The sequence below is a fragment of the Streptopelia decaocto genome, assembly GCF_964273445.1.
Source record: "Streptopelia decaocto genome assembly, chromosome: 18".
Lineage (NCBI taxonomy): Eukaryota > Metazoa > Chordata > Aves > Columbiformes > Columbidae > Streptopelia > Streptopelia decaocto.
Genome location: NC_138673.1, coordinates 7,325,265 through 7,342,460, shown reverse-complemented (window position 1 = coordinate 7,342,460; position 17,196 = coordinate 7,325,265). Strand labels below are relative to the sequence as shown.

The following is a 17,196-nucleotide window of genomic DNA, read 5'->3' as shown; positions in this document are numbered from 1 at the left end:
GAGGTATTTAATTGTTGTGGACACTTAGCAACAACTTTAGGTTAGGTTTGAGATGAACATTTTTAAAAATATATTTGAAATAAACTTCCTGGGGTAGGAAATGACAACCCGCTGTTGATGTGATCTGAACACCATGCCTTCTGTTGCTGGGGTCAGAAAGCGAACTGAAACCAAGATCCTTTTTAGGGAAGACAAGGGGGTGGGCGTTAAAGGTATTTGATTGCAGCAGGATAAAAATAATACAGTCAAACGTGGTAAGTGGACAACCTGGAGTCCTGCTGTGGAGGAGCAGCAGTTGTCTGTAAACAACTTTTGAGTCTATCTATCTATCTATCTATTGAGATACATAGCAAGTAGTAGCTATAGGGAACATAGCAAGTAGTAGCTATTATAAATCCAGACAGTGAAAAGGCCACGGACTGGGATTAGCTTTAAAAGCAAGGTACGATATCAGCTGCGATGTCACCACCACAGCGCTCTGCAGCGGCCTGACATGCCGAGCTGCCTGCCCGGACAAGGCCGCGCCGGGGAAGTTCTCCTGAGGCACAATTCGGGTGACCTGGCTGGAGCTACAGTCAGTTTTTGGGGTGGGATTTTTGCTATTTGTAAAATTCTTCTGACAAGAAGTCCTTTCACCTCCTGCACTTACGTGTAATTTGCTCAGACACTACCTCAGGGTAGTATGGTCGGCATCAAGCGTGCCCAAACTCATCCCCTTAACTGGACGTTAAATGCAGGAGTACTGCTGTGGCTAAAGCACGTTTGGGTTAATGAAATAACTTTTCAGTATTTATTAAATAGGGTGTTAGTGAATAGAGATGTTAATGCTTGCAAGAGAATTGGCTTAAGACATAAGCACGTAGACATATTTGGTGTCAAAAGATTTTTGCAGCAGTCAGTCTGGAAGGTAATTTTGTACAGTCTCCATGTCCATGCGCGAGTCCCCGTGTCCCTGGGCAGTCAAGGGATTGCTGTCTCAAATGAGACAAATGTTCCACTTAGATCCAGCTCAACAGCATTGCCAGTCCTGTGCCTAGTGATTTCTAGATAACTTCTTGTGTTAAGTTGCTGCTGTTTATCTTTTTGCACTGATGAGAGAGGGGTTACATATTGAGGTGAAGGGGAACGTGCAGAAAAGACTGTCAGTGTGACAGCGGGAGTGACTATGGGCTTGTTGAGTGGAGGTTATGAAGAGCAACCAGTCTAAACGTCCTCCAGAGAGACGGAGAAATGAGCTTCAAACAGTGGCTTAAACTTGTAGGTAGGTACATCGAGATCATTGTTACTAAAACAAATCATCTGTCTGGGTGTCGACCTATTCGTGCAGAGAGGACTGTGATCGCCTGGACTCCAGTCTCACAGACATGGGAGAAGTATGTGAAAATGCTGTTTAAACTTAAACCTGCTTTACAGAGCAAACGACACGACAGGTCTGCACTCGCCGCAAGGCCGCTTCTGCCAGCACCATCACGGAATCAGGAGTTTTCTGCTTTGTGAATGAGCAGAATCCACTTAAAGCTTTTCTGCAAAAGATGGAAAGAACTATTAGATGCACAGAGTGTTCGTGTGCTCTGCAATTACCCTTGGAAGGTGCTTCAAATGGTATTTTCTTGTGAACTCTTTTGTACTGATGCAAAGAGGAATGCTTTGCTTTCCTACTTGAGGAAAATACTTGGGTAGCATGAACATGGACCTAATTTTTATAAAGGCTTCCATCCGTTACTAAAAACCACGGCAAATTAATACTGCAAATACCTAAAGCTGAGCAAATAGGTGAGAAACAGCTTGGCTTCTGGAATTCCTTTTCCTCGCGCCCAAGCTCTGGGGGAGCCCCGGGGGGTCTCTGTGCCTGCCGTACCTGTGGCCATTTTTGCAGTTTACTTGTGAGATCCCCAAACTCCTGATGTGGGCCCAGGTTCTTGCTCTGGAGTCCCTGATCCAGCCAGTCCCTGTCGCCTGCATAACTCTTGGCTAATGGGGCTGAGACAGAATACTGCATAAGCAGATGTCCTGAACAATCTATTTATTACATTTATTACCTTCATAGCTACCTCCTAGACATTTTTATTAGGCTGTCTGGAGGCTGCACAGCTAGCTGGCCTGACATCTCTCCTGCTGTCCCCAGACGTGCTGCTACCACGCTGAATATACTCTTAATGAAGCATCTGTGTGAACAATCTTTTCGCATCATCCCAATGTTGTTAAAACTTACCTAAAATGTATGTGCATCGAGTTTCGAGTTGCGTTTACACCAACTGACGTATTGCCATTCAGGTTTTGTGCGCTCTCCACCAAGGTTGCAAGGATTCAGCATCTTTGTTTTGCTGACAAACAACGTCTCCAGGGCCAGGGGCAGCAGTGGTGCTACAGTCTGCATTGGATTTGCTGTCAGAATCAGCTTTTTGGGTTTATGATTTAAATTGTCCCTCTATTTCCACACTAGCTGTGAATTTACCACTTCATGGGCCTTGAACCAGCTCTGGTTGCTGAAATGCAGCATTTGAGGCTGCATAGTAACTGCCGCACGTAGAACTGAGTAAACTGTATTGCCTAGCAGAGGAATTCTTTGTAGTTTTATGGCCTGGTGCTTGGTCAGACTAAAGTCCGTTTGCTCAGGTAAAGCTGAGGAGCCAGTCCTTCAAGTGCCATAGAAAGTGATTAGGTCCTGCTTGAAACCTGGAGTTTGTTACCTGAACATATTGTTTTAAAGTGCTTGTCCTCCCATCTTCAGGTGTGGGCAGGAGAGTGGTAAAAAAAAAGGAACCAAAAAAAGCCCAACTCAGAACACCTTTTGCAGCTGAAGTACATTTACCTTCTGGTTTGGTTTTTTTAGTCAAAATAGTTCCTTCCAGGAATAAACTGGGAAGGAAAGCAAATCAGATTATTACCATGATAACAGCTGGATGTGCCAGGATGCCTCAAGGTTTCAAGCTGTGAGTAAATACCTTTGTTTTAGGAGAGGAAGACCACAGTCCAGTGCAGGAGCTCAGGGTTTGTAACTGTATAAAAGTTATTTTCAGATAGGAGGTGGAATTGGTGCATGTGTTTCCTTGTATAGGGCAACAGCTCAATAAATCATAAGCCAACTTGTTTGATTTTTAAATGGAGATCCCATTGTAGGCTTTGCACTCCCTGAGGATAACAGCAGACGTATGGGAGTGATTCTGTGATATGGATTTGACCACACTTCAGAAAGCTCATTTACAGTCCGCATTGAGATGTGTGAACCTTCAGCATCCTGTGTCGTCGTGACTTTTGGAGATGTGTATCAGTGCCATTTGGTGCTCCTGAGGTTGCTCACACTTCGGTTATCCTTGAGCATATTTTATGCTACAGGAGGGACTTCCAAAAACCATGTGCCGTGAGTTCTAGTGATTAAACCTTCCTTCGCTTGCTGCTGCAGCTGTCAAACATTTATTTTGTTGGTACTTGAACAGTAGCTGGATCTTCTAATGGGTGTGCAAGGCAGTTTGTTAACTCCAGGTCTTGAGTAAGAGGGGACTGTGTGTGTATAGCGTACAGGAAAGCTGGTGTTTATCCATGCCGGAGATTACTAAGCTCTTGTAGTATGAACCTTATCTTTAGAACGTGTTTCCTGAATCCATCTTTCTGCCTTTCCTTTCGGTGACAGCTTAGTCTCTCTGCGGCATTTACTGCAGCTGCTTGTGGAGTATGTTACAGGGAGATAAAGGACTGTTCTGTTCATCTGCCAGCTCTGCTGACCACCAGGAAAAGTTCTGTGGGCCACACGAAAGTGGGTCCGTGGTCTTCATTTCTGAACACCAGGTGTTTTATCACCAAAGTGTGAGCAAAGGCGTAGCACTCGTAGTAAAATCTGGGTTTGTTAGATTAGGAACAGATATCCGCAGGGCTGGTTCGCTGCGAGGTCTGTGTCTGTCGTTACAACATGCTCAGTCCAGTGCGATTACATACTTGTGGATCACAATAATGTGAAGATGACTTCAGATGCGATCATCAGGCTGAAGGATCAAACAGACTTAAAATCGTTGCATTACCAAATTACCAAGTAAACATATGATGCTATAGCAGGGAGCTCGCTAAAATAGGAACGCTTAGAAACAGGTTTTTTTTGTTTGTCATTCTAAGTGTGTGAACAGAGGAGAACGAGGAACGAGGCAAAGACAAACTGGGAAATAAAAGGAATGAAGGTGGGTCAGATCCTTCAGCTCCAGAAAGGTTCTGCTCGGCGCTGAGCAAGCCCAGAAGAGCTGCCCCATGAACCCGTGCTCTGTCTTCAGCGGTGAGCGAGATTCCAAGATTCCATACGTGCTTGTGTCTCCTGCTGAGCATGAACCAGGTGCTCTGAGCTGGAGGAATCTAAGGAAGGATTCCTGTTGTAAATAGAAAGGGAAACTCCAAAATAGCTGTTCTGGTCCCTCTCCTGGTAGGGCACCTTGGCAAGGCTTCAAAGCTAAACATGAATCCTCAGTGTTTTCAGTTCTGTGTTGATTTCAGGTGCTTAAAGGTATTTTGAGCATCTGGACCAGGGTTTCTGGAGGACTTGTTGCCATTCAGCTCTTTGGTATCTTTGGATCAACAACGTTCCTTTATAAAATTAGGGGTGTGGGGTTGACAGTTCAGAGGATTTAGATACTTCAGAGGTCACTGAAATAACACATTAGCTATTTAATGATCTCACACTTGTCACTCAGGCACGTTTCTTCCTTGCTGGACTTGGAGCAGCCTTGTAACAGTTTGCAAGGGTCTGGATTCACTTTTTAGCAGTGATGTGAATGTTTGCATCCTGAGCAGTTCACTGTGCAAACAGGATACGTTGTAGTTCTTGCATCCAAAGAACTGGTTTCTTCAAAGCTCCTCTTGAATTGCCCCAATACAAGGGGAAGGCAGAAAGCAGGAGGTGGCTGTGCGAGAAGATGTTGCAGCAAAAGTTGCTCAGGTCCCTTCAATGTTATTTGCTTCTGCGCTTGTACAACGGGTGTAATTGAGCATTGACCTCTTTGTGTCAGACCCTCTAAGATTTGATGATAAGTAAACTATACAATGATTGGGTGTGGGGTTTGTGAGGGAAGGGTTTAATGAAGTGATAATATTGCAAAATAGGTGTTGAATTCTCAGCTAAGAAGCCTAATCATTGATCATGATGGGCAACTGACCAAATGGGCTCTAAAAGAGGGGTTTTGTTCTTTCTGCGATGCTTATCACTCTACCCCTGTGCCCGGCTGATTTCTTTGCTCAAGAGCTGGAAACAGAAATACTCTTTGACAGCTTAAATAACCAAATTTAGAATGCAGCTTCCTGTTCTGACTGGTTCTTCAGGATTCAAGTGTCGTTTTGCGTGCTTTCCCTGTTCCTGCCTCCCCCCACCTTTTTTTTTAATTCTTTTTAACTAGATATGGGTTCCTTTATAATTACTTTGTTAAATTTCCCTTACTGTGTGTAACACCGCTGTAAGTGCTGCCGTGGTGGGTGGTATGCCTCTTCCTCACTGCAAAAGCTTTGTTTCTTTGCTATATCTCATTCTGCCCTGCATGCATTGGCTTGTTTCTGATGGCTGCTACTGAAATGCCTTCGTGTTTTCCTGATAAATTAGACTACAATTGTCTCCCATGGTAAAAATGGCCAGAAGACTTGACAGATCATCTTCTCCCTCCAAAGGGGGAGGTGGCGGTAAGAGATGAGCACAGGAGGTTCTGCTCTCTCAACAGACCCGTGTCTACCTATGTACAGGTTTGCTGTACTAATTTGAGGCTCTCCTTAGATAAGTCATCTGTTTGGACTCTTAATCCACTCGGATTCATCTCTAGACTCTGCTCATTGCTCAGTCACACGTCCTCCCTGCAAAAGGCTGAATTAACTGACCTCCCACCGAAAAAACAGAGGCATCGGACCCTTTGACCCTCAAACAGCTGGAGTGTGGCACCATATTCTTCATAGCTCCCTCTTAGGACACTTTTGCCCCATCAAACCTGATACCGAGACACTTGTCTTTGCGGGGAAAGATTAAGTTTAGCTCGGGTGAGAAAAACAAAGCGCTCGGCCCCACCTCTGCACACGGAAATGAACTGGCTACCCCGTGCTCGTGCAAGGCTCCAGCGCTCGGCTGCGGCAGCGACGTGTTGTTTTCAAAATTGAGTAACTTCACAAACGACACCGGAAACAGCTGCCCAGCAGTAAAGAACAAACTTTCCATGTGCGCGGTGAAGGTGGCTGAGCAGGCGCAGCGCTCTGTGCAGAGAGGATGTGATGGGGAGGGGGTGGTTTGTTTGCCTAACGCAGCAACTTCACTGTTTTTTGTTATAATAATCCCCTGAAAACGTGGGTCTGTGTTCTGCATTGCCTTATGTATTACACTGATGCTAACAGATTTAGGCCAAAATTCCTGCGCCTGACGACATCCCACTGTTCCCTTTACCTCGAACATTATGGGAGTACTTCCCACAGGTTTACCCGTTTTACAGCGTGTGTCTTGCCTGACGTATGTAACTGTAGTTTAGTAGTTTTTGCAGTGCTCAAAGGTTAAGTCCTGTTGCCCAACAAGGGTCGCGTTGTACCGAGTGCACACACAGTGGGTTTTGCCGCCGGCCCTGCTAATCCTGTGAGCTCCTGGGGGGCATGAAATGCCGCCCCAGACTCGGCCAGGCAGGGCCCTTTTCCCTGCAGAAAAGTGTCATTTCATGCACTGGGCTGGGAAGCGCTTGAGACCCTCGCCAGACTTATTTACATCTTGTCGCACAGTGATTAATGCTGTGCTCACATGCTCGCTTGCAGCAGGGTAGTGATTTAGACTGTCACCTGTCAGCACTGCCATCTCGTGCACTTGGAATTCCCGGGGTGTCAGCCCACAGAGCGCACCTGCTTCCAGCAAGGAGCAGTTCCTTGGCTGTTTTGCAACCTGCTGCCTTCAACTCCATCTCGTTGTCCGTCCCCTCAAAGCCCCTTTGCTCTGCCTGCTCCTTGCTCCTGCGTGCCGAGGGATCTAGTTATTAATACTTCTCGCTCGTGTCTAAATGTAGAATGAAACTTGGACAAAGAAATGTGTTTGTTCCTTAAGTCTGGTTTTAAAAGCAGAATATGAAAACATCACGTGCTGTACCAATGGACAGTGGGAACTGAAATGTGAATCTCACTGTTGCCTCAGGCCGGCCTTTCGATCCTGGTGGCAACAAAAACACTCAAACACCTTTTATTAGTGCAGATTTCAACATATGAACTTACTCGAGCATTTCTTACTCCTGTTTTTTAAAGGTTCAAAAAAAGAAAAGCTGGGATATTCTTATCAGCATTGGGTCTCCCAGCATATGGAGATGCAGCGCATCATTATATTAATCTGGGACTGATTAATTTACAAATCTATTATCCATTAAGGATCTGCATTCAGAGTGTTGTTTGTAGTTAATCACTGCAGTTGTTTTTTAGCCATTTTGAAGGACTTGCCTTTGTAATGTTAGTTGCATGTAAGAAATCTGATATCTGTCCAGACAGTATCTAAGTGCATTTATTCTTCTACAGTGCTTGAGTAAAGCCCTTAAGTTATTAATTAGAATAGAAGTTCTGGGTTTGTTTTTCAGTCTATGAATGTGTGGCATGTGTTACTACTGAATATGAGGTTCTTGCCAGTCTCCTGACCTCGGGAAGGATTGAGTTACCCTCCATTTCTCTAACGTCCTGATTTTTCCATTGCTTCTTGCAACTGACTTCATTTCTGCCTAACGAAATGATTTTTCTTGGCACTGCAGCAAGCTGGCACTGCGTTTTCTTTACAGCTGTGAGGAACCATTACCAGAGATGTGCTCTTGGCTATGTGAGATGACATTGCTTAAATTAATGCAACCAAACCACATTCTAGCAAACCTGCACAATCACCAATTCTGCTGCTCTGCTACTCTGTGAATCCCTGAAGTGGGGTTGGCTGAGACATTTCAGACGAGTGTCCGTCTTGCTCTTATGAAGTCTCAGACCTGAAGCAGTTGCCATCACGCTGTTTTTCAACCCCTCTCTGCTTCTCTGAAAGTTTTAGCTCATAGTTGGAAGGAAACCCTAGATGAAGCTTGCTTTTGGCTGCCTGATCATAGGGGCAGTTCTGCAGTGACACCCCAGCAATTTTGCTCTTGAGTAGGTGTGATTAATTAAGAACACGTGTTAAAACTTACATTGTCCACGACCACCTCACTTGTGCCTTGGTACGGGGTCTGAGCGTGTGCCATCCGCACCAGACAACTTAAGAATCATGTTTGTGTCCCTTTGTGCTGGGATGTCCCGCATTCCTATGGGAAACAGAAAACCGAGCCAGCTTCCAAGGTTTCTTGGTTGTTTTCCCACACTCATAGTTAAACGGCAAGGGCTGAAAAATGCAGATCTGGAACAGACAGTTGGTGCAAGACTGGATGGGGCACCTTGCCCCCCAACCCTCCCCACTGGAAAACTGGATTAACTTTCCCTTGTGCTCTAACATCTGAATTCCCAGCAGCCAGAGAACAAGATTTTTGTTCTAAAGAGCTTCCTTTCTTCCTTTTCTCCTGAGGGGTGATGGAGCTAAAGATTAAATAGCAGTGAAAGGCAGCTGCTTCTCTTCTCCTTTGGCAGAAAACAAGTCGTCAAGTCTCTGCATATGAAACTTATTGCCAAGAACTATTTCCCCTGTCTTCTGCAGGAGAGAAATTAAGGTCGTTTCCTCAGCACCCGAGTTGTCGCTGCCTGCCTTTCGCAAAGAAAATCTTTTGATGTGCTGCTTCAAACCTAGTGTCAAAATTTGCAGCCGGGTTCCCGGCTTTTCTGCCCTAGATTTCTTTTTTTTGGGGGGAGGAGGAAAGATAATTTTTAAAGCCTCGCTTGGCAGTGTCCCCTCTCCCCTCTCTCCCGGGGGAACCAGCGGTCCAACCCGGCCCCGGAGCGCCCCTGTCCCCGTTCCGTGTCCCCGTTCCGTGTCCCCAGTCCCTGCCCCGCCGCCACGTGCGGGCTGGGGCGGGGCGGGTCCCTCCCGGTCCCTCCCGCTGCCGGGGCCGCTCCTGCGCACTGGGCGGGGGCGGCGGGAGCGCGGCGGCCCGGGGGGCAGAACGGTGGAGCTCCCGATGCCGCGGGGCAGGGCGGCCGCCTCGGCGGGGAGCCGCGATGATCCCCTACTTCTCCGACAACGCCGTGATCTCCCAGGGCGCCATCGCCCAGCTGTGAGTACCGGGTGAGACCGGCACCGACCGGCAAAGCCTCCCCTCCGCCGGCACCCCGGGTCCCGCTCCGCCTGCCCTGCCTGCTGCCGGCTCCCCGGTGTGCCGGGCGGCTGCCCCGGTTGCGCTTTCTCCGCTCTCGGTAGTTGACTCCGACGCAGGTTTCCTTCGGGCAAACTTTCCTCCGGCCGCGGAGCCGGCACCGGCACTGCGGGGCTGCCCCGTTCTCCGTTACCGCTGATTCGCCGGTTTGGTTTGGTTTTGTTTTCCTACAAAAACTCTGGGTCCCAGCCAAGCGTTTTGAGCAGTGTTGTAGAGGAGCTGCCCAGGGGAAACTCGGGGCTGCGGGTCCTCTCGGCTGAGCTGCCGGCTCTCGGGTCCCGGTGCGGGTCGGGTCCCGGTGCGGGTCGGGTCCCGGTGCGGGTCGGGTCCCGGTGCGGGTCGGGTCCCGGCTGTCCCTCGCTCCCCTGGCCGCCCCTACCCCCGGTGGCAGTGGGGTGCAGGCTTCCAGGGACTATGTACCTTGGCCGTCTTGTAGGCTTAAAGTACAGATTAGCCCCTTTAGTTGATCTCTTGTTTTGGCTTATCACAAGGTGGCAGATAGGGGCTGTGGATTTGGGGTTGGTTTTTGGGTCGGTTTTTTTTCAGGTCGGTGCCATAGGAGCGGGGACTGAGACTTTACACTCAGCACCTGCAGGTCATGAGGGAGAGACATGAGCTGATTGCCAGTTTTTAGGTACTGTTAGTCTTGGGCAGCTATGAAGTGCAGACTGTGTGCCCCTTACTAAACCGCTTGAAAAATCAGTCTCTCCAGCTGCACACCCTCCTTTGAAATGCAGATGCCAATAATAATTTAATTTGTAGACCATTAACAGTGCCCGCCTGAGTTGTGGGGTTTGGCTGCAAGGATTAAGGAGGGAACTGGCTGCTATGGGCTGGGAGATAAGGCTTTTGGAGAGATAGTCGCTGTGGTCTAATCATGTTTGATATTTCTTTAAAGAAGCCAACGGTTGTTTTATCTCTTGGAAACATCATGAAAGGCTTAAAGATAGTCGGATAAAATGCTGGGTCCCACCTGAAGCATGTTCTTGTTGCAAGAAGCTAGAAATTGAGCTGCTTTGCACTTACGAGGTCTTTAGTAGATATCCCTGCTTACGCTTGGTATGGAAATAAGTCCTGGGACTCTGTGGCCTCTTTTTTGAGCATAAGCAATCACTGCTGTAGTTGGTAATCAGTTTAGTTAAGTCTCTCTGAGCCTTTCATACTCTACCCAAAATGCTTGTAATTAGTTATTTTTGTATTCCGCTGGCAGTGTTGCCTGTAAACATTACGGTTTTCCCGGTGGTTGCTGATAATGAGTGTTTAACAGTGATACACTCGAACTGTTCTGTGGAAGCGAGGATGCAAACTAGATACGCCCTGGGCTTTGGGAAGCAGCACTAATTCTGGAATTGTGGGGTAAAAACCCAAGCTAGTATAGGCGGAAACACTTCCTTACAACTCAAGATGATTTACCAAGGCATCTTACGTAGTTAGGTAACAATTTAAGTCATTTTAAGATGTTTATTTAATGCACTGCTCAAACACTTAACCCACAATTTGATAGGGTATGGAAAGGGATCAAAAGAAAGGGGAAACACCGCTCGTCTTTGCCGGCTGGTATCCACTAATAGTTTAAATTGCCACCGGCTTGGAAGAACCACCCTTTCCTTTTCTGGAGGGAGAGATAACTGAGTTATCAGAAGAGCTTAGGCCGTCCTTTGCCTCCTGGAAGGGAAGATTAATAAGCATGAGAATGACAGAGCTTTTGGCCCACGCATAAATATTTGCAAAATGCTTGAGCGCTGGGTTAATATTTTGATAGAATTCTCAATCAGGACAGTGGTGTGGCTTTCAGGCTGGTATAATAAATATTTAAAGTTAGAATCCTAATCACGAGTTCACAAATGCTGATTAATAATAGGTGTCCTAAAATCCAGCTTTTGTTGTTTTACTGTGCTGAAAATGTGTTCTCTGTGGAATGAGAAGGGCAGTAGTGACCCAAATGTTATCAGGAACTTCTGTTTCAGTGTATTTTTTAGGAGATGCATTTGGCTAATCAGCTCTGGCTTTCAGAGATCAGCAGAAATTACTCTTGTGTTGACACTTTTTAGTCAGTAGTGTAGTCAGCTGCTCCGGGTCTAATTTATTTCAGGTTCACAAGGATTTCAATAATATCCGAGAGGCTTGTTTTTAGCAAAATGCTCAGAATTTGTAGCTGTAACTCATTCCAGAAAGTCTTGCTACTCTCATTGAACCTAGTGGGGATTCTGCTGATTTACTAGTTTATTTGTGTGCAGGATTCAAAATTTACTGTGCTCTACTAAAACTCTAAGGCAGTTGATGGGGAAAAAAATAGAACAAGGCAAAACTTCACACAGTTTGCTTGTACCGAAGGATTTTTAACAGAAACCCGGAGGAACAGCCACAGATCAGCTCTTCCTGCCTGCGGCCGCTTCCTCCACCGTTGGCCAAGTTTTCGGTATCTCATTCATTGTTGTGTCCCAGGAGTGTTTTTTCCGTGTCCCTGTGATAGCGCCTGATTCCTCTGTCGCTCGCTTTTCCTCTTTATCTCGGTGGCAAAGCAGGTTGTCCAGCAATCAGGGAAGACCCAGCCACATCCTTCCTCTGCGGCCCGGCCGGTGTTCAGCAACGAGCGGGGGCTGAAGATGCACATGGATGTTTGGCCTTTCTTTTGCACCTGAGGATGAGCCACCCAGCTTTGCTGCCTCCACCCCCCCTGCCATTTTTGTGCCATTTTTGTGTGTTTAAATACTTGTTGTCTTTCTGAGCTCTCCCTCAGCTCCCATTGAGCACACGTTAAAACGCTCCAGTACTGATTACTCCTTCCAGTACTGTTTACTCCTTCATCCTCCAACATTTTAAGAGCCAGATGGATCTACACACATGAATATGCTTGCTACTTTCCATGGTTCTCTTACTTTATATTACTCTGTTTTCTTTTATAAGATGTTAACTGATAGTTTTCATAAGTATTTTAAAGTTTGGGGAAAAAAAAGGAGCTAGAATAGAGTTTCTTCACAGTGTTTTGGGTGTATCTTGGAGCTCTTAAAAAAAAATAAACCCTCCAAGTTAAACAGGATTATTTTCAGCTAAAGGTAGCCACAAAACATTCTCGCAGACTTGGCTTATCAGCCTGTTGCTCTCTCACATAATCAGTTTTTGTGTAAGTGACAAACCTTTTTCTGCATGGTGTGAAGAAACAACACTTCCCAACGTCAGAGGAAGTTACGGGCTGTGCAGGTAATTACAAACTGCGCTGAATTACACCGCCAGGTGACTCGGGCTCATTGTGCTGCCTCCTGTTTGTGCCCGGCCTCCCCACCCCTTTCATTTACCTTTGTCATGCAGCTCTGGCCTTCGTGTGAGCGTATTTCATGACCACCTAATTTTAAATTATGCCAAGTCGGGAACTTAGGTGTGTGGCTGCTCTTACCATTGTTTGAAGAGCTGCTTATTTATTTATCTATTGTATGTGAAACCTTACAACCTTTTTACCTGCTTGCAGTCTTATTGCTGTCGAAAACCTTGACCGTTCAGCAATTAGACCGTAATCCTCTGAGCAGCGTGTTATTGGAAATCTTTAATTGCCTTTGTACCATTGTAAGCGCTTGTACCTTTGTGAGCATTTTACCATTGTGCTGAGAGTTGATGCTATTTAAGAGCTGACGAGGAGATGTTTGGAAACAGCTGCTCAAAAGCCTGGCAGATAGCAGAGTGATTCCCGTTACCACCGTCAGCTGTGGCTGGAGTTGCCTGAGGGTCCCTCTGGTTGAAGGCGCTTGAAATATGGAAAGAAGTTGGTGATCTCGTCAGCTCTTGTAGGGGCTGGTGCCAGTGGGGACGGCAGCAGCGCTGTGTCCCCGTTGGGTGTGTTGAACGCTGGGTTTGCTGCAGGACACAGCGCTGTGCTCCTGTGGGGGGGGGCAGGAGAACCTGGTGACTCAGCCACGTTGGGGGGGATTTCTCATCTTTTTATTTCTTTGCCGATTGCGATAACACAAATGCAATGAGTAAAAGGCCCCTTACAACCTGCTGATTATCAAAAACCACACAAATAAGTTTTGGTGATTGGGTAAAAGTAGTGTGCTGTGTGCTCCAAAGTTGATCATTAACTAAGCCAGGGCTGTATTGTTCATTACTACTTTTCCTGTTTGGCTTTTCCTTTGATTCCCCTGGAAGCTCTGAGTATTTGTCTCACCGATCCTTCCTGGTAGGGGGTTGGAACAGAGACAGAGATGGTTATCGGATGTAAAATCAAAACCTGAGCAGCAAACTAGCGTTCAAGGACAAGCCCAAGCCCCCCACGCACATACACTGTTTTTCAAGCAATACGTTTAAGTTAGGAAGCCCATGCTGCTGGGCTGCCAAGTCCATGTTTTAAAAGGTTGTGAATGGTACAGTTGCCTCTGAGATTCTGTGTTTTCTTGAAACTTCTGCAGATGTTCCAGTCTCTGGAAATACTTGGGATTTTTCTACAGACTGCAAAGCAGAAGGACCCGAGCGAGATTATCAGCAGAAAGGACCTTTTGGGGCCAGTGAATAGACCAGCTGGGATTTTCTTTTGCACGACTGTACTTCCTTGTACCTTTATCACAGAGCCCCTGGCTAAAATATTACTTCATTGGTTTTTAAACAACTTCAGGCTAACTTTCTCAAAATGTTGCTTCTAACCAGTGTTTATGGGGTCAGAGAAAGTTTAAAATGTTGCATCCCATTCTGCAATAGGCCCTGAAGAGTTGCCGTCTCCTCTGCATCGATCTGACAAACAGCATTTAAATTATCAGCCCATATGAGCCTAAAACTAGTTCAGCAAATATTTTTTCTCCAGTGTAATGGGCGGAATGTGTGCAGAGCGAATCTGCAACTTGAGTTTCCAGCCGCCGTGTTTTTTAGCAGCTGGCTGAGGACACACACACGTGGGGTAAAATTCCCTCCTGCCATTAATTCTGATTCCTTGTGCTTTTGCTGAAATATCCTGAGGATCCATCCCCTTTGCTCTGTGTGTGCACTGGGGCCAGAGCTTAAGTTCAGCAGCTTGGGATGTAACTGGAGACTGGCAATAGTTGTTCTGCAGCCGCCTATTGCTGTGTTGTGTGGGATTAACCCAGTGTTTTGTGACAGAGAAGCCTTCTGGTTCAAGGACATCGGCCCACAGATGAGCGAGGTTGGGGAGGAGAAAAACCTGGAGAGATTAATGGTAAAAGGAAGCGTTTGTGAGGGCTGCGAGTGATACGGGAATCCAGCCCGTGAGCTCTCTGTGTAGGGTCGGCGCTTCTTGGCATCGGCAGCTTTTCAAATGTGGGTGTTGCTAGGTATATTAAGGCCACAGGCTCTTGTTCAGTGCATTTTCCTGTTGATCCAGTACTTATCTGGCCCTCATCAACATTGTGTTCAGCCCTTTGGGGTCTCTGGGTTTATTTGTAATAAGCCATTTAAGAAGCATGCTTTCTCTCAAAACACCTTTGTTACAAGTAGGCTAAATCCATCAAGTGCTGAACCATAAATTTAGTCCTTTTCTTTTAAACAAATGATCTTTGTCAGCTAGTAGTGAAGTCCGTGGTTTGTTCACACACTTCTCACAAGTGGCTTAATGAGGTCCCTGCTGTCCCAGCGGCCTGGGGTCGCCACAGTTCTGGGCTTGGTTCACACTCGCTTACATTTCCAGCGCTTCACCAGAAAAGTGCAGATGGGTTACACCTGAATTTTCTGATAGGGCTCTTGTTGGAGGCACAGAGATGAATCAGAGTGAGCCCGTCCCTTTGAAGTGCCCAGGGTGGGCTGGGACCCCTGCAGAGCGCTCTTGAGCCGAGCTTAAACTTAATTATCCGTACACCAATGTTACCGTGCATAACGAACTGTGCTGTATTTCCTCCCTCCCTGTGCTTGTTCTCCAGCGCGAAGAGAACAAATTGCTCATCTGCGCCTCTTGTCCCGCAGCCTCAGTTCTTGCGGTGTCCCAAGGGGACGTTTTGAGGGGTTGTCACTTGGTCTCGGCTCAGCCACCTCTTCCTCACCTGCAGCTCCGTGCTGCTTTAAAATGAACCCAGAACTTTTGTTCTTTCTTTTTTTAAGGCTCATTATGTAGCGGTGTGTGAGTAGCTTGTCACTGGCTTTTATGTTGTTGTTATTGTTAGGGTTGTTTGGGTTTGTTTTTTCTTTATTTGCTTTGTAAAAGAGATGGAGAAATCAAAAAACAACTGCGAAGTGGAACAGCTGCATTCCTCTGTGTTGCAAAGGCTGAAAGGTAGTTAGTCTAAATAAAAACAAATCATTTGTCAGCACCATTTCTAGCGCTCCTCTTGGTTTGCCAGGAGGAGAAAGTTGTAAGGACATGAAGGGAGGAGGATTCATGTCCCTGGTTGACAAGCGGGGCCGAGGAGCACGGGATGGGTGCTCTGTGGGACGTGGGGAGATGGCGCAGGACATCACCGAGTTTCCCAGCACACAGCAAAACCTTGATGCCTTTGTAATGTTCCTGACTTTTTTGTCCTTAGCTCCTTCAAGTACACCATGAAATGTTTTATGAGAGGCTCTCTAGCTTGAAATTAAGCAAATATCTGTTCTAGAGCCTTTTAAAAAGCCGTTTAAGAGTCTTTTCCCTAAAGTACACCCTGTTCTTGTTAGAGACTTTGCTGGGTCTGTGATATTCAGCGGTGTTTAGTATTCCGTTGGTCTTTCTGCTTTAATGTGTGGTTTTTAAAGGGGTTTGCATGCTTTTAGGAAACACGAAGACCTGAGTTAGCCACTGGAAATTGGCTGCCGAACTGCCTAAAGTGCGAATTCTGATGAAATTTAGCACCTGACTTTTGCAGGGTTAAACACATCTGGAATCTCTACTCTTCGGAGTTCAGGCTCTTGTAAATTAAAACTTTATTTAATGCGTTTCCACTCTGAGTCTTAGCCAGCAAAACTTTGGAGGGTTTTTATATTGAGTTATAAACTCCTTAAATGCATTTTGAAGTTAAGCACCAACGTCTTCAGCTGAAAGTCACATTAAGGTGCTAAAAGAGTAAGTTAATTTGCAGCTGCCCTGAGGGGTCACAAAGGCAAAACTGCAGGGTGATGCTTTAGACGATGCAGGGTGATGCTTTAGACGATGCAGGTTGCTGTGTCACCTTTTATTTGCTTGTTTTGTGAGCAGATATAGTGAAGTGCGGATGGTTCAAATGGTGCTGCTTCCCTGCTTTTATTTAAAGCCTGTGGGGGTCTGTATAAAAACATTGCAATGCTCGGGAGCAGTTTGAAGAAGTTCACTTGTCTGCTATGTAGAAACCCCCCGATTCCTTTTGCCGCCTTGGGCTGCCCTTCATTTCAGCCGTTGTGTAAGTGGGGAGATGCTGCGGTGGTGTTAGACGTCCACAGTGTGTCAGCTTCTGTTTTAAGTGGTGTATGGTGAGTGATTAATGGAAATTATTTCAGGCATAAAGGGCTCCTGGTAAGCTGATCCCTATTCAGAGAGCCAAAAGAAAAAGCAGAGTCACCAGGGACGTTGTCTCCAGGAAGAACTCGGCATCTGCGGGGGGAAGAGTTGGGTTGGAAGGCGATGCTGAGTCTGCGTTTTGAAATGCATCATAATTACATCTCACGGGCTGATTTGGAGAGCTCTTCCTGATGGCTCCAGCGGCTGATTGTCACGTACACCAGGGGAACGCTGACGTCCTTCTCTTGGCTGTGTGCTCTGAGCATCAGGGGACAAGGCAGCGAGTCCCCATCTGCTGGGGAGCAGAACGGCTTTAAAGGCTCAGTTACCCCATTCCCCGCCGTGTTGGGTCGGTTAACTCAAAGTGATGCTGTATTTCTTTCTTGGTTTGCAGCTTTAAATTGAACCCGAAGTTTGTGTTAACTTTGCTTATGCTAAGGACTGTCCTTCTAAGTGTCGAAGACACAGGAATCCATTAAACTATGCCAACTATGAAATGTTTCTGATCCTTTGGCTTTGTTTTCTCGCTACTAGCTGATTAAAATTTCAAGTCACTATTCACAGCCACTC

General features: G+C 46.5%; 1 protein-coding gene across 2 annotated transcripts in view; it reads left to right on the top strand.

The window, feature by feature from the left end:
* SSH2 (slingshot protein phosphatase 2) overlaps nt 1-17,196 on the top strand; it is an 85,557-nt gene that overhangs the window by 29,334 nt on the left and 39,027 nt on the right. Inside the window, exon 1 of one of the 2 annotated variants that reach the window (XM_082068235.1) lies at nt 8,968-9,146. The exons of the other annotated variant lie outside the window; for it this stretch is intronic. Within the exon in view, the coding sequence (XP_081924361.1) occupies nt 9,091-9,146 (56 nt within the window). The 5' untranslated portion in view covers nt 8,968-9,090. Of the gene's footprint in view, nt 1-8,967; nt 9,147-17,196 lie in introns of those variants that run through there. 2 annotated transcript variants of the gene reach the window in all.